The following is a 22,153-nucleotide window of genomic DNA, read 5'->3' as shown; positions in this document are numbered from 1 at the left end:
TGCACATATTCCAAAGGCCTGGCTGAGGAAGAAGAGCGTACAAGTACTGGACTGGTTTCAATGAATTTATGTGAAAAATGGGGATAATTTTGTAAATTACAAGTGATGACAGCATATTTTTTTACATAATAAAAGAGCAACATTTTTCAAAAGTTTTAATCATGTCTCCTTTCAGTCTAATTATTATGTTATGATAAATTGTTAATACAAAAAAATTAATGAAAACATGGCCTAGTTTTTGGAGCACACTTTTACTATTACTTGGCAGAATCTGGCCTCTGATTGGCCTTTCTTTCTGTCAGTCAAATTTGTCTACAACGACCATTTTCTATTGGACGACCTGGCTGTCAGTCACCAGTGAGGCGGGAGCAGGGACATTACTCCTGTCTCTCATGGAAAAAAAGAGAAAGTTTCCAAGATGGCGGTGCAGACTCGCCTGTTCGCTGGAAAACAATAGAAACAGCACAGAGGGACGGAGTTAGCCTCTGCTGGCGGACGAATCCGTTCTGAACCGCACACGCCCCGACCCGGGCTTGGATATCAGTGGCGGTGACTCTGGATAAATATAATAAAAGTATGAGGATTTATTTACATATTTCAGGCTAGCCACCTTGCTAGTCGAGCTATCGTTACCCAAACAGGGCTACAAGCTAGCAGCTAACGGCTACACGGAGGCGGAGAATCAGCTGTTCGCTGGACAGATGCTGTAGGAAGAGCGGACAGCCACACTCTCATAGTAAGTGATTTTAAACTTTATTTAAGAGGCAAATATCTTAGAAGTGTCTTTCTTTATTTATCCCGTGTCAGGCCTTTGTGTATTTGATCAAACCAAGTGTTTATTAGCTTGATATTTGCTGCCAAGTTTGAGTTGTTAGCCAGCTAGCTCCTGTTCGCTAACCAAGCTAACTCCCAACACTGAGCAAAATAAAGTTTCAGACAAGTTGGAGAACTGTTATGTCTCTTCGACCGAGTGAAACATCACCTGGAACAAACAAACTGAAGTGAACACAGAAGTTATTGCCCTCTGGTTCACGACCAGCCTCCTTCTGACGGCAGCTTGACTGCTTTTTATGGAATTTTCGACGCTCTTACTTTGATTTTGAGTGGAGGAATGTGCTAACTTCAGTGAGCTGAACGGGAGTCAGTTTGGTAGCGAAAAAGCAGCTGTTTCATTGACTAGAATGTGGTAAAATGTTTAAAAGCTTTTAACAGAAAATATATGTATTTTTTTCTGTAAATTTGGGCATGATTTGGGTTTGGGTGTAATGAATGTGGCTCCTATAGCTCTGTGTTACACAGCCAGTTAAATAAGCTGATGTACAGCAGCAGGTTCACAGTAAACACTACAACTGAGGGTGGAAACAGGAGGCTGGATGGTGTTGCACCCAAAAACCTTAATTTTCCTCTCCGGCAGTGAGTGCCGCTGTGACTGAAGGCCATTAGCAAGACAAAGGTCGCCTCCATGGAGCCAGCACAAGAGTCTTTGTAAAGGGCGAGGGGGGGTGTATAGACGCCCAGAGTGAAAAGAGCCAAATTCAGCATTTTATGGACGAAAGCTGAACCGGGAGTTTACTACAAGTCTTTATTGATGATGGCGGATTTTGTTACACCGCGACACAGCGCGGTGATGGAGAGGCTCCGCCGGAGGATCGAGCTCATCCGGCAGCATCACAACAACTGCCACAGCCGCTACGATGGCGCGATGCTGGAGCGGCTGGAACCGGAGCGGCAGCAGACCCTCGCCCTGCATCAGCGCTGTCTGCAGACCAAAGCCAAGCGGGCCAGCAAGCACCGGCAGCCCCAGCCCAGCGGCGACCAGGCCGGCCAGAGAGCGCCGAGCGGCGCAGGAGGCGGCGTGGAGCACGGAGAGAGCGGAGGGACGGCGGCGGAGCAGAGCCGGAACAGCACCCTGATAGCGGTAAGTTCTCACAGGATGCACAACACGGGCTGCTGGAGCAGGAGCGAGCCGACATTAGTGACAGCTGGAGGCCGCAGTCTGAACAGGATGTTTGGCCTCTGCTCAGGTTTAGGTCGGGAAAGTGGTGGCAATCACACCATGAAATACCCGGGGGGGGGGGACTTAGAGTTTATGTGTACAAAGCACTTCATGTTGGACTTAAGTTATACTTAATATATATAAATACATACTGATTGACTGAAGTTGCTCTCAGGATCAACTGCCCTGGCGATAAATAAATCTAATTTATTTATAAATTTTTTAGTGTTTAGTGTTTAACCAATATAATAACACAGAGGTGTACTATCCAGAAATATATATGATGTATTCTAATGTCACGTTTCATTTATTGTTCATAACAACTTTTTATTGGAATATATCAACAGAAAATATACTTTGATTTAAAGTTATCTGCTATATATAAAGTGTATTAATTGAGATGTTTTTGTTAAAGCTGTTTTAGAATTTAATTCTCAGAACTATGATTATAACAGAGAACTTAAATGTTTTTATAAAGTTTTTATATCTATTAATGGCTTAATATTGGTGGCACTTGAGCGATAAATGTTTAGTTTTTCTAATAAAACAAAGTGAGCAAACTTTATTTTACATAACACATAAATGAGTTCATACACAGCCAGTTTACTTTAAGTTTGTTCCAAACTAGTAAAGTATTGTTAACTAATCCTTACCACACTCTAAGTTTACTGAGGATCAGTCTGACTGCAGGTTCACTGACGGATGCTGATATTTAATGTGGTTCCAGCGTGTTTCACCAGGGTAGGGCTGCGTGATTCTGGCTGAAATCTGAATCGGTGTGAATTAAGGTCACGATAGTTTTTGCTTTGTCGCGTTAACGACCTGTTGGAGCGATCCACCACCTGGTCACGCCGCTGTTGTTGAGTAAATACATGAGAAATGAGAAATTAGATCATTTACATGTATGAATCTGGAGTTTTAGCGTTCCCCAAATGAGTGAAATACATCTTTAAATGATTGTAATTCATATCTGAAACAGACTTGTGTCAAAATGAAACCCTTTTAATTCACCCATAGTATCAATGTGGGTAATAATTATCCTTTGGAAATGGAAATGAGAATTTTTCTCTGATTATTTGAGATATCCTTAAGGAACTAGATATATTACCACATATCCAGAGATATCACAGTAAATCTGACTTCCTTCTTTACTCTGATCATCAGCCACACTATAAGATGGTAGATCTTTATTAAAAAAAAAACGGGGACGTCTCTTGGATTTAAAGACCGCGGGGGCGTGGCCCTCTGGAGATGACATGTAGTAGGAAAGTCATATAACCAGTTATAACCTTTAAAGAGAGAATCAGGACATCTGACAAGATGAACAGGAATTCTTCTCAAATAACTCTCATATTAAAGTAAAAAGAGGACACAAAAAGGTTGTATTTTTCCTTCTGTGTAACCCAGAAGATTACAGTCTCAGTCTGTATATGGATGACAGGAGGAGTGGAGCTATCATTATTAGACTTCTTCGTCTTTGTCATTGACGATAAGCCAGTTAGTGAACAAACTGAGCTCAACGCCATGCTAATGGTTTAACATAACAGGCTTTTATTTGGGCGCTTGGTCGATCGATCATGAGCGACTCTTTGCTGTAAATTAGCAGGCTGATGACTTTCTTCTTCAAAAATCTGCTGATACCCGTTTAAATCACAGACTCGCGGCGTAACGCTCAGGTGTGAAAGGTGACAATCGAACCGGTCGCTAACACCGCCATCATTTGTTTTTTAAAAGTGGGTTTAAGCACATTGTTGGGTGGCTCCAGCCCCTCTAAAATAGGCCTAACGATGTCTATGTCAATAAATGTTATTCAATGGGTGCAAATGTGCTGCTTTTCTGCTCGGATCAGCAGCAAAAGCTCATTAAACTGAATTTTTAGTGGTGAAATCGGGCAGTCAGTCTGTTTGTGACGTTTTTTATTGGACCCAGGCATCCGCATACTCGTGTAATTACTTTACGATATGAATCTGTTCATCTTTAAACCCCAAGTTTAATCATTCAAACCTGTTTATGAGCCTTTACTTGTTTTGACTAAAGTGTTTATTAATCTCCAACATTTTTGTCACGATTGTTGGTCCCGGTTTCGTCAGTCGGGGCTCGTTTCTGTCTCTGATTAAAGGTGTTTTTTAGCAGCTTTTGCATCTTTAAAATCCAGACGGAGTCGTTTTTAAATCCAAAATTAGATGTTTTTAACAAGTAAAAGAGAGAAGTGACAGTTTGGAATGCGACTTAACACAGATACTTGGAAAAGTTGGGCTTTGAATTCGCTAACTCAGTTAAATCTGTGGCGCTCTGCTGCATGTCGACGTTATCCAGCCTCCGTTAAAGCCTCTGGTGCCCAGAAACCTTTAAAAAAAAAAAGGTTAAAGTGAGCTGGAGGCCAGCGTCTGGGGCTGGTTGGAATCTGGTGTGTTGCTCAAGGACACTCGAGCAGCTCTGAATTCTTGAGTTGAGACGGTGTGTTTGTCAGACCACAGTCAGACGGCGGGGGAAACACGGAGGTCATGTGATCAGGCGGGGAAGCCACAACACTTGTGTCGCTCTGAAGCTGCAGAGGAGCTTCTCCTGAATGATGTCAGAGCGATCGATCTGCAGACTGATCAAACGGTGACCCGAACCAGCCGCTGGTGGCGTTATATTATTTGTGAATACTTCCAGGCTTCATCAGGACGGACTCTGTAATTAATCGGATTAATTGATTACCTGAATAATCATTTGCTGAAGCCCGGGTTTTATAATCAATCCTGCTGAATTTTACATATTTAATTAGCTGATAATTCATTTTGTCCTCAGTGTGTTTGATTCCCTTCAGCAGCTCAGTTCCGCTGTAGTTTAATGACATATTTCAGATATTTTAGGTTGTTTTTAGATGGTGGAAAATTAGATTTTCTGGTTACTTTTAGCATTTAGTTCAGCTGTCTGGAAAGCATCTTAAAAATAAGGGTGCTCTGATACTGCTGTCTGCTCAAAGTTACTTCACACAGCCCTGTTTAATGGCCACAACACTTAAACCCTTTAAACCCAGCAGAGCTTTATTTTAAAGTGATCAATAAGCTGTATGAAATGAAGCCAACTTCAGCAGCGTTACTCTGACCGACTGGAGTCCTGAGAGATGACTCAGTCTCAGCAGAATCACCCCCCCCACCCCACAGCTGACTCACCGCTCTGTTCGTCAGTCCTGACTAAACCACGCTGTCGAGAAACGCCTCGCTGTCACTCATGGGACTTACTCACCTTTTTACCCCTGTGATTGGCTCCTGCTGGCGACAGCCATGATGTCACAGAACAGAGGTTCGTGTGTTCATAACGACACGAAATAACTTTAAAGTTGGAGTCAAAGTGCTGCTTTTTAACTCGTCAAACTGGAGTTTCCATGTTTACAAGAAAAGTTTCAAATGGGCTCTTATTCTGAAATTCTGACTCATTCTGAGGTGATTTTTAAAGAAAACTATATGGCTTATTGAAGTGAGTGAGGGGGAAACCCCTAAATTACTGATATTTTGATGTATAAATCGTGTATGATGGGGAAAAATAGTTTATCGAGGGTCAGATTGTAGACTGTGACATCACCACACTCTAAAAAAAACATAAAACTTAAACAGAGGTCGTATAAAAACAATAAAAGATACGAAAATACAGATTCGTGCAACTTTCTGTGGCTCGTTTGAACTTGATGTTTCTACTGTATCGAAGCAAAGTCACAGAACTTTATCGGGAAATTGTGTAACGGAGGCCTGATCGACCAATAGGTGAGCAGCTGAGCCCACGACACTCTGAAACTCTGCCCCGTCATTGGCATAAAGAGGCAGGAATGTAAAAACAAAGACAGAAAACAGGAATAAATGGGCTAAAAGGGGAGAATTTCAAAACAATTACACATTTAAGATAAAGAGATGAATCATTTGGAAGGAATAAATGGATCAAAACGATTAAAGGGAAAGTAATACAGAAATAAAGAACGAATAAAACAGAGAAACTGAACATATAATCCTTTTGAATAACAAATAAAATGGAAGATAACAACATTAACACAAGCTTAAATTAACGCAGTTGAAAATTAAAGCAGAAATTACTTAATTTTGATAGCATTCCTCATATAAACTTAGATATTTACATATTGAGGAAAAATTTGCATATTAACTGAGGAAGAAGGAGCTGCCGAGTCACTGGTTTGATTTGATTCACAGCGATCGTAACATTGTCCCTGAGGTTGTATAGAAACCGTAAAAGATTCAGCCAGAAGAGCGCCGGCTTGTTGTGAGACGTTTAAACTTTGAGTGATGTGTTTTAATGTAAAGTCTGTTTGAGCCAAAGGGCGACAGACAGCTCAGTTTCTCACCTGTTTCTGCATAATTACACTGTTCTTCATGGGGAAATGGGTCAGTTTTTAAAAAGAAAAGTGAACATTGGTTCGTGATTTCCTATGAAAGGTTAAAGCAGTCCAAAACATTCAGACCTGCTCAGTTTCACAGGACAATAAAAGTCTGTTTTTCATTGATTAAAGAAGTTATTTCCTGCCCCACCAACTGATCAGCTATTGGCACCAAAGGTTACTTATAAAGAGGTTCAACAGCAAGAAGCCTGACTGGCATGTGTGCTGATAAGCTGATATCAGCCCGCTAACAGAAGACAAAACAGAAAAATCCAGAAAACATGTTTGAAATTCCACTTGTGCAGAGGAAGAATGTGAGTGCTAAAAACAGGCTGACATAAACACAGCAGATAGTTTGAATTTTTGTGGCTGGGCGAGAGCAGAAGAATCCGGGATGAGTCTGTGCGAAGGCTCATCTTTCTGGCTGCTGGGCGCCCTTCAGCCTCACCTCGGAGGCAGGAAAACCGTTTAGTTTTCGTGTTTTCTGGCAGCTTCGTGAACAGTCTGTGAGGTGACGACGAGGTTAACGGGAGCAGAAGCCCGTCTCAGGAGCGAGCTCGTGGTAAAAAGTTGTAGCATCGGATAGGATCAGGACTCTGATGTTTGTAAACGCTCAAATGCTCATAATCCCCTCCGATCTGAACCTCGCCGTCAGGAGGAGTCAGACATGTATTTCAGGCTGAAAGAGTTCAGTGAGTCATCAAAGTTTCCTCTTTCTCTGCACATTGGTGTTTGTTTACCGTGACTCCCCCACCTCTGCATCGCCTTCATGAAGCCCCCTGCAGCTGTAATCCTGAGCACCTGGTTGGTGTTATTTCATGTCCAAAAGTCCTGATCCAGCCCTCATTTCTTTCTTTATTTCCAGTAAAACAGCAGATAGTTGCAGTGATTTACTGAAACATAAACATGAATACAGTAAACAAGGCAGAAACAGAGTTTATACTGTTCTAAGCAGCTTTAAAGTCTCCATCACAGCCTGAACCCTCTGAGACCAGCTTTCTGTCATTCCTTTAAGGAGTCTTCAGGAATAGTTCTCCAGGCTTCTTGAAGGACATCCCAAAGCTCTTCTTTGGATGTGGGCTGCCTTTTGTTCCGTTCTCTGTCAGATGATCCCACACTGCTTCAATAATGTTGAGGTCCGGGCTCTGGGGAGGATTCATCCCTCCATAAGACCTGTTGCCACTGATTTTCAGTCCACTTCTTGTGTCATTTGGCATAGCTCAGCCTTTTCTCCCTGTTTCCTTTCCTTAAGAATGGCTTCTTGACAGCCACCCTTCCATGGAGACCATTTCTGATGAGGCTTGGGCCAACAGTAGATGGATCAGCTGAAGGTCCAGATGCATCTCTCAGGTCCTGTCAGGTCACAGCTGGATTTTTTCCTCTTTCTTAAGGACATCACTTTCAGATCCTGTTCATCTGCTGTAGATAGTTTTTTAGGCCTGACACTTCTTCTTTTGTCCTCCACTTGTCCAGTTTCCTCAAATGTTTTAAGGACACACTGCACACCATGCTGAGATATGCCAAGTTTTCAGCTAATAGCTCTTTGGGAATCACCTTGTTGCTGCAGAAATCCTATTTTCTGTCTGTCAAACTGTGTTATCTTTGCTGTTTTTCATAGATGCAACTAAAGAAATGATGTGTCTCTGTGACAGGCTGCTGGTAACAAAGTGCCTAAAGATCCAATTTAAAACGGCTTCTTTGCTAAGTTGTCCTGTGTCGACACAACACTGGTTCATCCCTTGAGTTAGGAGCCTTTTTCCTGCTTGAATGATTCATAGGTCAGAGTTAAGTGGCTTAGCAAAGAAACCACAATCACAGGACTTTAAATTCTTCTCCGTATTGCCCCAAATTCACCACTTCTAATATGCTGCATCGTCTTCACACGTCACACCGAGTGGCAGAAACCTGAGAAGCTGCTGAAAATGAGTCGTTTTGGTGTGTTTAAGGTTGACCTTGTAAGTTTCATGCATAAATCGCCACAACAGCAGTTAAAAATGTTGAATCTGAAATATGTCATCCAGTCTATCAAGTTTAGACTTATTTTATCCAACTGAAATTACATTTTTCTTACAACAGAGACAGTCAGGCACCCAAAAATGTGTCTTATCGTCACATTCGTAGAAAACACTGAGATTTATTGTTGTGTTCCAGCAGATGAAGGCACATAAATGACTGTAGTACCTTCAGTTTTGTGCCCATTTCAACAGATGTGATGAATTAGACTTATTTTAGGGCACATGTGAGAAAAGGGAGGCAGAGAAAGAAAGACACCAGCTATGTGAAGCTCAGATAAAGCTTCGGCTTGGAAGAAAGAGACGAAATGCTACTTAAAGTAAGAATGGCACGACATGAGACCTCAAACCTCAGTGTTTAGGAATCCCCCCTATGTGAAGCAGATAAGAGGGGGAAAATGAAACATTAGTGCTGAATAAACGGTTGGAAACTGGAGATTAATCAAACTTCTGTTTTTGTGCTGGATGTTGAATTTTGTTTTCCTGCTCTGGTTTCATCCGTGAGGCTTTCACAGAAAGGATGAATAAGTGAGAATTATAAACGTGAGAAACGTGAGCGCTCATGAAGTGAAAGACAAACCGCCGACTAAGGGAAACGTGAGTGTGTGACGTCTGGTGTGATTTCAACTGTTTCACACTTTGAAAACTTCAGCTGAGGGATCAAAGGCGCTGTTGGTAGAAGGTTGAAACTCTGCCGCCTCAGATCATCAATCGTATGAACACACATCTCACAGGTGTTTGTGATGCATGAGTTAGCCTCAGTCTGGACCAATCAGAGCGGAGCATGATGTCACTGTGGGAAAACACCTTCATTCTGAGCTCATTCAGGAAAACATCTGTTTGTGTTGTTTCCGCTCACTTAAATCAAGCGCTGATTATCACATCTTGTTGGTCAGAAAAGGTGTTTTTATTTTATTTTTTTAAGTCTGAGAAACTGGCCTCAATTTAACCAGTTGGTTGTTTCACCTCCACACAGACAGTAAAGTACTGAGGTGGGTCTCAGACACTCATCGAACTGCTTATATGGATTTTTATTGATTAAAATTAAGCTTGTCGGAGTAATTTAAAGATGGAAATCACTGATATTTGTCTGCATATTTATTCCAAAGTGAACATCTGTTGTTGCAGGAAGAAAAATTAAAAACGTACGAGAAGAAAAGAAATAAAAAGGTTTATATTTGGATTAAAAATCAAAAAATCAAGATCAGCAGGAAGATCAGTGGAAAAACTTTTAAATTCAGTTTTCATTTGACAGACAGTGGTTCCAGCTTCAGTAAAAACACGTTTATCAGAACTCATTTTTGAACCAGTAATTTGAGACGTTGTGTCCTGGGTCAGTAGGAGGACAGTTCGTAGTTGACTGATCTTTAGCTTTGAGGATTTTCTGTCCACCTGGATAACTTTGTCTGTGTTGCTGCAGTTGCAGGAGACGGTGAAGAGGAAGCTGGAAAGCGCCAGTTCCCCGCTGGGCAGAGACCAGGTCAATGGCTACGGCGACAGCTTCCCCCCCAACAAGAAGACCTGTCTGGACAACGGCACCGCCAACGGCTCCCCTCTGGACTCCAAGCTGGGCATCTGCGACTCGCTGAACTCCAACGGGAACCATGGGCCGGCAGGGGAACCGGGGGACGGCGGCGGGGAGCTGGGGTCGGACTTCCATCGCAAAGAGATGAAGCAGGAGCCCGAGGACATCCTGCCCATCATGCCGCCGTCGGGAGGAGGAAACAACAGCCTGTTCCCCGACCTGAACCTGAACGAGCAGGAGTGGAAGGAGCTGATGGAGGAGCTGAACTGCTCCGTGGCCATCGAGGACATTCAGGACATTCTGAATGACGGCTTCGAGGACCGTAAAGACTCCCTGGAGCTGACTTCAACTCCAGGTGGGGGAGGAGCCGGGGGAGCATCGGGGGGAGGAGCCCAGTCCTCTCAGGGTCTGCTTCCTCCAGATTTGGCCAGTGTGAAGACGGAGTTTTCCCCGGCCTCAGTGGCCTTCGAGCAGGACTCTCGCACCGGCTCCCCCCATGTCAGGTCCACCTCCTCCGGACCTCCTCCTCACCCCACCAGCTCCCCTGTCGCCTCCTCCTCCGCCTCCTCCCCAGCTCTTCCTCCATCCCAGCCTGTTCCTCACCCAAGGCAGATACAACCTCCCACCAACCACCTTCTCCCTCCGGGGCCCCCGGTGCCCAAAGACCTGTCCCCTGCCCAGCAGCTACAGCAGCTGGCTGCCCAGCAGCAGAGGGTGCAGCAGCTCCACGGCAAGATGCAGCACAAACAGCCTCAGCAGGCAGCCAAGTTCAGCAGCCAGGGGCCCCACGCCCACCCCCCACAGTGGACTCAGATGGCAAACGCCTCTCAGAGCCCCCTAGGGGCCACGTTTGGTTTGGACAAGCCCACAAGCCCCTCCTTATACTCGCAGGACTTCAACCCTAATGTCCAGAAGCAGCTGCTGATGTCCTCCCAACCCAACAAAGGCTCCCCAAAGGCGGGGCCCGGCAGCTACATGCAGGGGCCAGCTGGGCACCCCAACATGCTCGGTCACTTGACTTCTGGGCCGCCTCTCAGCCACCCACCAGCGCCAGGACCCCAGGCCGCGGCAACAATGCTGAGCTACAACAACACCAAACCTCTGTCGCACTTTGAGGCTGGGCCAGGACCGCCGCCACGGCCCCCAAACTCCCAGAGCCAGAACAAGGCGGCCCTGCTGACGCTGCTCCGACAGCAGCCACACAAGAACAGCATGACCTTCCGCCAGCAGATCCCACACACACAGGTAAACACACACACACACACAGGTAAACACACACACACACACACACACAGGATAACACACACACAGGATAACACACACACAGGTAAACACACGCACACACACACAGGATAACACACACACAGGTAAACACACACACACACACACAGGATAACACACACACAGGTAAACACACACACACACACACACAGGATAACACACACACAGGTACACACACACACACAGGTAAACACACACACACACAGGTAAACACACACACACGGGTAAACACACACACACACACACACACAGGTAAACACACACACACACACAGGTAAACACACTTTTCAGCTGAAACTGACTCTTAACCTAATTTGACTGCCTACAGCCGTGCGCTGCGTACCTCTGACATTCTTTCATCAAAAAAAGGTTGTAAAGAACTGACAATGGAAATCTGTGGTATTATTTGCATAAAGTTGGGGATTATTTTTAAAATAATAAATACAATTTCATTCCAAAAACTTCTCTGCTGATTAAGTTCCTTGTTAACGTAGAGCCCTTCTTCCATTCCACCTTAACAACTCTCCTCACCCATACAGCTTGTAAGTTTCTGCCTGGATCTCATTTGAGGATTTGAGGAGTTTTATACCCACAGAAGCCAGAGATTCAGATATTTTTGTGAAGCGTTCGATGGTGTGTTGTCCTGCATGAAGGCACTGTTCTTCTTTTTATACCAAGGCAGGAAATGGTCAGTTAGAAACATTCAGCATTTAAGGTCATTTAGACACCTTCAGACTGTCAAAACAGCCCAGAACATCACTCCGCCCCCTCCTTGCTGACATCACAGCCTTGTTGGGACCTGGTGGCCATGCACCAACCATCCGAACTCCACTCACTGTAGCACAGCGTCCATCAGTGAATAAAACATTGAATCTGCAAACATTTCTGCCTGTTGGTACTGGTTGGGGGGGGGGGGCTTAAATGCAGCTTTATGCACAGCTGCAGGCCTCTGGAGGATCCTGGGTCCAGAGCTTCTTGGGACACCAGCTGCTCTCTTAATGCGATGCGTTTACATGACAGAAACTTTATCAGAACGCACCCATTTGGACTCTTTCCATCTGCAGAAACATCCTTCTTTTTCCCCAGACTTCATGAAAACTGTGCCCTGCTTGATAATGTGGAACAACCTCCTGAAGTGTGAGGCTCGGAGGACCGGAGACACAACATGAGCCTCCAGAATGTTGATTTAACTGAAATCCTACATGCAGAATAGTTTGGATCACCGTGTACTGACAGATAAATGATGTGACGCAAAGAGGAGTCGTATTTATCTTAGAACAGCAGTTAAAGTGGCGACCCAGGCAGGAAGACGCTGCCTGCTGGCGTTCAGCATGTGGTGCAACGGTAGAAACTGTCCGTGTGAAACAGGGCGACCACTGAGCAGAACATGTTTGTGTGGATTAAGGAAGCATTGGATCATCAAATAATTTTTTGTGACATCTGGAATAATTTCAGCCCTGCTCCACATGTTCTCTGGATTTCAGTGAAGAAAGACGCCCTCCGTAACCCGCCGCTGTTTGTTTTTGGTAAACCACACATGCCTGACGGAGGCGTCAGTGTGTCCTCGCGCACTTAAAGCGGACGACCGCCTCTGTGGTGGCTCGACCTTCACACACAACCCCATTTCACCCTGTTTCCTTCACTTTTCCTCACTCAGACACCAGGCTGCAGCATGGTTACGATAACAGGACTATAGAACTGAGCTGTTAGCTTCCTAGCTAATGTCCAGCTGTGTTAACATCTGTTTGCTTCTGTCCTACGGTCTCTGCTTTCAGAAACTGTATTTTAATGCAGCTGAAATCCTAAAAACTATGAATGAATATTAGTTCCCCGGCTTTAAAGACGTGTGTGAAGAGGCCTGAAGTTTTAGGTGGTTCTGGTTGGACTCGTGGCTCCACCTTCAGCCCCGGATGGAAGCAGTTCTTGAAGGTGGACCAAGAACACTTCGGTTCCGAGATTGTTGAAAAGTTCAGGATCGGAGCTGGTTCTGAATCTGAACCGGAGCCGCCTGTGATAAAAAAGATTTGAGAATTTGAACCTCGTCCTGGTGGAAACGTGGGAGGAAAAGCGTCCCGTTAGGTGTTGAATGCAGAAGAGTTGGTGAGGCCTTTCATTCAGCTGCTCTGCCTCAGAGCAGCCCGGGCCCCACACTAACAACCACCGACTCTGTGCATGTGTGTGTTTGTGTGTGTGTGTGGGTCAGCAGCTGGTTGCTAAGGCTCGCTCAAGGGGTGGAGGGAGGCCGTGACAAAGCAGCCTTTCATATTCCCCGTCTGTATTTAAATATAGCTGCTCCTGCTTGTGTTTTGCTCTCAGCAGACAGGACGCTGTGTTCCTGCTGCGTTTCACACTTTATTATCGCCACCGCTGATCAGTGATGTCGCTTCCCAAACTTCACTTTCTGTCCCTCGTTGAAGTTGTGAAAGCTGAACACATGTAGGGACGATCTGTACTGCCACAGACTGGGAATCTCCTCAGGCCAAATGATCAGTGAATGTGCTACCTGATCCAGCCCTCATTTCTTTCTTTCCTTCCAGTAAAACAGGAAATGGTTGCAGTGATTTACTGAAACATCGTCAACCATAAATGTAAATCCAGTTAAATAAGACAGAAACAGTTTGTTCAGTTCTGAGCAGCTTTAAAGTGAATATCTGGTCTGAGCTCCTTTATTCTCCAACACAGCCTGAACCCTCTGAGACCAGCTTTCTGTAATTTCTTTAAGGAGTCTTCAGGAATAGTTCTCCAGGCTTTTTGAAGGACATCCCAAAGCTCTTCTTTGGATGTCGGCTGCCTTTTGTTCCGTTCTCTGTCAGATGATCCCACACTGCTTCAATAATGTTGAGGTCCGGGCTCTGGGGAGGATTCATCCCTCCATAAGACCTGTTGCCACTGATTTTCAGTCCACTTCTTGTGTCATTTGGCATAGCTCAGCCTTTTCTCCCTGTTTCCCTTCCTTAAGAATGGCTTCTTGACAGCCACCCTTCCATGGAGACCATTTCTGATGAGGCTTGGGCCAACAGTAGATGGATCAGCTGAAGGTCCAGATGCATCTCTCAGGTCCTGTCAGGTCACAGCTGGATTTTTTCCTCTTTCTTAAGGACATCACTTTCAGATCCTGTTCATCTGCTGTAGATAGTTTTTTAGGCCTGACACTTCTTCTTTTGTCCTCCACTTGTCCAGTTTCCTCAAATGTTTTAAGGACCCACTGCACACCATGCTGAGATATGCCAAGTTTTCAGCTAATAGCTCTTTGGGAATCACCTTGTTGCTGCAGAAATCCTATTTTCTGTCTGTCAAACTGTGTTTTCTTTGCTGTTTTTCATAGATGCAACTAAAGAAATGGGAACAAATGATGTGTCTTTGTGACAGGCTGCTAGTAACAAAGTGCCTAAAGATCCTGTTTAAAATGGCTTCTTTGCTAAGTTGTCTGTTCTATGTCGACACAACACTGGTTCATCCCTTGAGTTAGGAGCCTTTTTTCTGCCTGAATGATTCATAGGTCAGAGTTAAGTGACTTAGCAAAGAAAAAACACATTCCTCTGAAAATGATCGGATACAAGGACTGAAAATGAGTGAAAAAGCAGAAAGAAAAACTTTGAAGACCTTCAGAAAGTATTGCTCAGGAACACTTTAAAAGATTAGAAGAAAGTCATAACCACTTTTAAAAGAAATCTGTTAAAGAATCTGCTGAGATGTTTTGAAAATGTTTTTGTTTATTTCTACATGGATTTTATTTCTGTCACAAACAGGACCAGAACACTTACCCCGCTCCTCCACACGGTCCCTCCAACGCTATGACATCTGGGCCCGGAAACAACCCCATGGCAGCTCAGCCGGGGGCGAATGCAATGGCAGGCAACCACAATAACGCTGCGTACCTGAACAACCAGGCAGTGGCGCTGAAACAGCACCAGCAGATCCTGGAGCAGCAGAAGCAGCAGCAGTACCTGCAGAGGCAGCAGCTCATGGCCGAACAGGTACGACTCACTTAAGTTACTGTAAATGATCGACCGTTCACACCTGAAATGGACCAGAGAGAAAAGATGAGTTCAGATGAGTGTAACTGTAGCGCTTTTACTCAGCTCAGACTCTAGAGGGAGACGTTGGCATATAAAAAATTGATCTGCTGAAATCTGACCTCTTTTTTCCGGTCCATTTCTTTAAAAGCCTTTGAAACATTCAGCTTTGTGTAGATGGTAACAAAACATTCAGGACAGCTGTCAATCTTCCCAGGAGTGGACGTCCCAGCAAGTTCACCCCAAGGTGAAAAAGCCCAGAGCTACATCTCAGACTCTCCAGGCCTCAGTTAGCATGTTAAAGGTTAAAGTTCATGACAGCACAGTTAGAAAAAGACTGAACAAGGATGGCTTGTTTGGAAGGGCTGCAGGAGAAAGCCTCTTCCCTCTAAAAAGAACATGGCAGCACAGCTTAGGTTTGCAAAGCTGCATCTGAACAAAGCACAAGACTTCTGGAACAATGTCCTTTGGACAGACCAGAGCAAAGTGGAGATGTTTGGTCATAATGCACAGCAGCACGTTTGGAGGAAACCAAACACAGCATATCAGCACAAACACCTCATACCAGCTGTCAAGCACGGTGGGGGAGGGCTGATGATCTGGGCTGGTTCTGCAGCCACAGGACCTGGGCACCTTGCAGTCATTGAGTCCACCATGAACTCCTCTGGATACCAAAGTATTCTAGAGTCAAATGTGAGGCCATCTGTCCCACAGCTAAAGCTGGGCTGAAACTGGCTCATCAACAGGACAAAGATCCCAAACACAGCAGCAGATCTACAGCAGAATGTGTGAAAAAGAAAAGAATCAAGGTGTTGCAATGGTCCAGTCAGAGTCCAGACCTCAGCCTGACTGAAATGCTGTGGTGGGACCTTAAGAGAGCTGTGCAGAAACCAATGCTGCAAAGCTCAATGCGCTGAAGCAACGTTGGAGAGAAGAGTGGGCCAAGATTCCTCCAGAACCATGAGAGAGACTGATAACGTCACACAGGAAACCATTACTGCAGCTCACTGCTGCTGAAGCTGCTGCTGCAAGCTGCTGCTGCAAGCTGCTGGATGAGGGGGTTCACTTAGTTTTTCACACACCGCTTCTGTGTTTTAGTTTCTTCATCTTTGCTTTGATTCATTTTCATCCAGTAACTGTGAAACACGATTCATCCCGTCACTGTTCGGTGTCTCTTCTGTGTGCAGGAGAAGCAGCGACAGCAGGACCAGCAGCTGCAGCGACACCTGACCCGGCCGCCCCCGCAGTACCAAGACCAGCCGGGACCACCAGCCAACCAGAACCCTTTCCCACAGCAGACAGTCAGTCAGTTTTCAGGTGAGACTGCAGCTCAAACATGTCACTTCTTAAAATGTACAATAGGTTAACCCCTGAAGAGCCCCCAACCTGAATAAAACAGACACAAACACATTGAATCTGGTTTCTACTCACTACCACCAGATGGTGGACATGTTTTATCTGAATTAAAGTCATTTTACTGACTCTATTGTTTTTATGTGGATAAAATGACCGAAAAAGTTCATAACCTGGAACAGTTTTGTTCACAGGAACAAATAAAAGAAAAAACATGTGGAAATGTGTTCAAAATCCAATCCAGTGATGTCACCACATGCACATTCGGTGATTAAATAGATTTTTAAGCTGCAGCCTTTTGAAACCTGGTAGATAAAACTCGTAGAGTTCTGTGAGTTGACATCAGGAGTTAGACTAATGTTAAAACCAGCTCTGGTTTCACTTTAACATCTGTTCAGTTGTTCTGAGAATGGCACAAATCTTCATTTTCCCAAAAGTTTGCTGCCTCTGTGTTTTTAGATCTTTGTTTCTTTGGTAAACTGAAGTATAATTTCATCAGTTTCAAATGCTTTTATTGATTATTACAGCTGATTTAAGCAAAGAGTCTATATCTAACCTCTGCACTCTGACTGATGGCAGCATCATCAGTGCTGGGAGTTTGGGAGTCAAAGTTTTCAGTGGGATTAAGGTCTGGGGGGGGTGGGTTTCCTGACCCTTGTTTTGTTCTCATGGCTCCATCCTGCTTTGTTATCCCAACTGTTGCTGGATAGTTGGGATAACAAAGCTGCTGTTACCAGGCTGTTCTGGTACCGTTCTTTATTCATGGCTGGATGAGAAGCCGCCCCAGAAGGTGCCCCAAACAGTTTTAAAGAGGCTCCATTGGATGGAAATGACCCCCCCCCCCCCCCCACCCCCTCTCCACCCCAGAACATCAGGCTCGACATCGGAACATCTGTCCTGATGTTTTTCTTGGGGAGAAACGACTTCTTTCCAGCCCCGATCCTGCAGCTGGATCGCCTTTCGGAGGCAGCCCGACCTCTCCTCTTGTAGTTCTTTATGATCTATAAAAAGTTGATTACCTTTGAAGCCCTTTTTATACAAAGTAACTATGGTTACCAGAGGAAGAACCATGGCATTGAGCAGTTTATGTCCAAAATGTTGGGCTCGGGGCGCGTGTTGGTGCTGCAGATCAGTTTGGTCTCACTGTTGTATCTGCAGAGATATTCAGGACCTGATGTGTTACAGGAAGAGAATACAGGCGATGATTTTAAAGGCTCGCATTCGGATGTGACATCATCCGATGGACGAGTGAAAGCTCAGCTGTTTCAGGTCTTTGTCGTTAGGATCTGGTTCCCCGTGGAACCTGTTCTTGTTGTGACACTGGGACAAACAAGTCTCTGACTGTGTAAATGATGCTCGCCACAGATTTGACTGGGAAATTAACGTAGCTGTTCAGCTCTAATTAGCTGTCAGATATTCAGCCGCTGCAACTTCCCCTGATCAGACGTTTGTTTCATGGAAAACCAGCTTTCATCCGAGTTTAACTCAAGTGCTGAAATAACTATTTACAGCTTTTATTTAGATGTTTAATACACGCAACCTTCAAGTTTAACTTTAGTCAAAAGGAGGCTAAACTCTGAGTTAATCAGTGGTCATCATAAAGGACGTGAAGCTCTGATGAATAAAAACAGAAATAAACATTTTGGGATTTAAACTTTCAGATGTTTTGTGGTGAAACTGCTTCTTGTTTCTCCTCAGCTTCCTCCATGGGAGGCCCCGCCCCCGGCTCCCGCATGTTCCCTCAGAACCAAGGCATGATGGGTATGAACATGGGTCAGGGTGGTGGGTCAGGAGGCGGCGTAGCTCCGCCCACTGCAGTAAGCCAGTCGGACATCAGTCTGGCGTCCTGCGGCGGTGGAGGGGGCGGAGCCAGCGTGGATGTCCTCTACAACAACATGAACATGCACTCCAGCCACCCGGCACACGCGCCTCAGCAGGCGGGCCTGCAGCGCCAGCCTCTGGGCTCCATGAGCGCCACCTACAGGCAGAGCCTCCTGGCTCAGCAGCACCTGAAACCGCAGCCCAATGCCGCCATGTTGAAGCAACACCAGCTGGCCGCCGCCGCAGCACGGATGCCGGGCGCCATGCAGAGCAGCATGGGAGGCAGCCTGCCCGGGTCCGTGCAGGGCAGCCAGAACACCGCCTGGCAGCAGCAGCTCGCCAACCAGCCGCCCTCCAGTAACGCCTTCAACAACCCCGCCAGCGCCTTCCACATGCAGCAACAGTCTCGCATCCCCAAGATGCCCTCTGGCCCCGCCCCCTTTGGTGCCAACCCGGGTGGACGCTCCATGACGGGTCTGAACCCTGGGCAGCAGATGATGCAGACAAACATGGCCGCCCAGCAGAGGGCGCCGCCCAACCCTCAGAGCCTGGGCCAGCCAATGGCCAATCAGCAGCAGGCTCAGCAGCAGCAAGCCAATCAGAACCAGGCGGTTCTCTCTGACATGGCGGCGTTCGGACAGCCGCAGGGCAACGGCCGCCAGGGACTGCAGTGTAACCAAGGTTACCAGGTGAGCAGGACTGCCAGTCAGCAGCAGCAGGTGTCATTCGGATACAACGTAGCGTCGGGGAGCTTCGCGGCCGAGAGCGAGTTGGTGGAGTCGCTGTTAAAGGGGCAGAGCACCCAGGAGTGGATGGCCGACCTCGACGAACTGCTCGCCAGCCACCAGTAGGCGCAATCGTCCGCCGAACTACTTCCTGCTGCGGTGCTGAAAGCTTGACTTCTGTTCTGAAACGCTCCAGACAGGAGGTTGGCACGTTCGCCTCGTAGTTAAAGGTGTCCTCCCACCGCCTCCGAACAAGTGAAGGTTTGTTTACATCTGTGGGTGAGCCGCTTCCTGATTCGCCGGGACCGAGTCGCAGTCTGTCGCAGAAACACAAGGAAGTCGGGTGTCGTCCATGATCAGCACCAGACCTGCTCGGTGTGAATTTACACTCCTGGTGGAACGCAGTGGAGGCCGAACGCTCCGACATCAGAGAAGAAAACGCTGTAAACTCCTTATTCTGACATTACACCGAAAAACTGATGGATTTATTTAATTCTAGACACAAATAACTGATCCACACATGATGAAATGTGCAATTTAATATCCTGACCTGGTTTATTCAGATGAGTTAAAACCAACAACACAACCGACAGTTTCTGGTGATAAACTGTCACAGTCGGATGTTTTCAGTCTTCCACCAGGAGTTTAAACCTGAGCGCCGCCGAGTCCGACTGTAACTGATGGCGATAACGTGTGTGTGTGTGAGTGTATAAATAATCCGTAACACACTGCAGTGTTTATGGATCGAGTCGCACTAAGACTACTACTGAACCTATGGCTCAGTGCTAAACCACTGTAGGGGCCCCCACAGCGCCACCCGGAGGCCGGCAGCGCAGCCCAAACACCCAAAAACGCCGACTCTCCTGTCTGACCTGAGAGGTTACGGTCCACAGGCAACAAACACACCTGAGCGTTAAGGGGAGGAGTCACTTTAAATGAGCATCTGAGGTCATATCTGAACATTTTCATACGTAGGGAAATGTCGTTTGTTTATGGAAACAAGCTTATTTTTATCCACTTTGAAGATTCTCGGACATATTTCTTTAACTAAAGGTGTGTTTGTTGTTCCCGTGGAAACGTGAAACATGCAGAAAATGAGCCGCCGTCCTCATTCATTCACCCGGCGAACGCGTTACTGTGAAGGTTTACCTGGAACCACCTGCTGCAACGCTGCCTTTCTAATCAGGGTACCAGCTCAGGTCCTTCATCCTGTCTGAAATATGTCTGAAAAGTTCAGCTTAAAGGACCAAAATAACATTTAAACAAGCTCTTTTAGGCTAAAATAGTGTTTACACAAACTCTGTTCTCTGTGTGATCACCACAGCTGCAGATATAAAAGAAGATTTTACAACAAAACACGAAAAATACTGTTAAAACTGTTATAAATGTGACAAAATGCTGTTTTTTTCCTTTAAGGATTTTTGATCATTCAGAGGTTTGAAGTTCCAGCTGGACAAAAAAAAAAGGTTTAAACCCTAAAAAGGATATTAATCAATATATTTATGATTAAATAATAAAAATAGAAGAAAAATGTGGGTTTTACAGATTGTTTTTAGTCATTTTACTGAAATAAAACAGTGACGGAACGTTAGAAACGCAGCGTTGGAGAAATGTTCACTAAACTGTTTCGGTTATGTTTTAAGGTGGATCTGCAGCGCGGCCATCTTGTTTTAAGGTGGATCCGCAACGCTGTAGTCATGTTTTAAGGTGGATTTGCGTCGCAGCCTTCACGTCTCGTGTGTTTTGTCTTCGTTGGACGAGTTTCGTGTTCGGTTTGGGACGTTCATCCCTCGTTTCAGCTCCTGCTCAGCCTGCCGGGTCTTCTGGGTCTAACTGTTGTGAACGGGCCTCTTTGTAAATGTCTATAAATATATTTTTTTGTATGTAAGCCTTTCCTAATGATCTGGAGAAGATAGAAGTTATTTTTATATATTGCAGCGGATTTTTGTAAGTATTTTATACTTTTGATATGGTTCTCTGTAAAACAAGAGTATTATGTAAATATAGTTCTTTAGAAACAAGCTGGTCCTCTGTCTTTTTCTAAACATTCATTTTAAATTGAACCTGTTTACAACTGAGCTCTGAACACGCCTTCCAATTTAAAATGAATGAAACTGTTCAGGCAGCATTCTTCATAAAGTAGCTGTTGTAGAGGATAAACTACAGACTTTAGGAGTCATAAAAAAAAAAAACTGAGACACAAAACATGAGAATAGTTCCCCATCATTGGTCAAACATGCAGGAATAAGAGTCTGGGAGCTGAAGACTTACCGAGTTGATCCCAAATCACGAAACATTTCAAACCGAAGCTTTTGTTTGGAAGCAAAAGTTCATCTGCACTGTGTTTAAAAACTCACAGAGAGCAACGCTCACATACAAATCACACATTTTAATCACGTTAATTCATGCATAAAAATGTAGGAGGTCCTAAGATCAAACCATGGGGAACACCGCTGATGAATTCAATACATTTTATTCATTCCTGAAAAGTATATATCACTGCAGTATTAATGATTATAAAAGATCAGATGTTGTTACAGATAAATAAAATGGAATATAAATCAGCTGACAAACATGTAGAAAGTTGAAGTGTAGCAGAGAAGAAGGTGTGTTTTTGTAGCCTAGCAACAATTTAGCTGATGATGTCATGCAGCGTCAGCAGGTAACACAGGTGAACTCTCCCTGGTCTGCATCCCAGACGTCTCCAGTAATAAACTAAGTGAACCCTTACTGCCTCCACAGGAATTATGAGGGTAAGTAGCAGTTTGCTGCTCTGCAGCATTCAGGTGTGTGTTAACACGATGCCAAGGAGGAAAGACATCAGCAATGATCTCAGAGAAGCAACAGTTGCTGCCCATCAATCTGGGAAGGGTTATAAGGCCATTTCCAGACTATCTGGAGTCCATCATTCTACAGAGAGAAAGATTATTCACAAGTGGAAAACATTCAGGACAGCTGTCAATCTTCCCAGGAGTGGACGTCCCAGCAAGTTCACCCCAAGGTGAAAAAGCCCAGAGCTACATCTCAGACTCTACAGGCCTCAGTTAGCAGG

The 22,153-nt window shown here is 45.2% G+C and overlaps 1 protein-coding gene across 2 annotated transcripts; it reads left to right on the top strand.

Annotated features, from left to right (window-relative positions):
* The first annotated feature begins 402 nt into the window (after positions 1-402).
* maml1 (mastermind-like transcriptional coactivator 1) lies at positions 403-21,122 on the top strand. 2 transcript variants are annotated; one of them, XM_072395178.1, is made up of 6 exons: positions 403-736; positions 1,621-1,918; positions 9,801-11,150; positions 14,936-15,163; positions 16,390-16,519; positions 18,254-21,122. In XM_072395178.1, exons 2-6 carry the CDS (start codon positions 1,628-1,630, stop codon positions 19,225-19,227), a joined length of 2,973 nt encoding a protein of 990 aa, XP_072251279.1. In that variant the 5' UTR covers positions 403-736; positions 1,621-1,627; the 3' UTR covers positions 19,228-21,122. The 2 variants fall into 2 exon arrangements, with proteins under 2 accessions (XP_072251279.1, XP_072251278.1); XM_072395177.1 differs by having other exon boundaries at positions 1,415-1,918.
* Positions 21,123-22,153: the final 1,031 nt, after the last annotated feature.

Source organism: Leuresthes tenuis, unplaced genomic scaffold (genome assembly GCF_036924035.1).
Source record: "Leuresthes tenuis unplaced genomic scaffold, fLeuTen1.0.hap1 SCAF_11, whole genome shotgun sequence".
NCBI lineage: Eukaryota > Metazoa > Chordata > Actinopteri > Atheriniformes > Atherinopsidae > Leuresthes > Leuresthes tenuis.
Note: the sequence above shows the minus strand (reverse complement) of the source record. Positions and strands in the feature narration are given on the sequence as shown.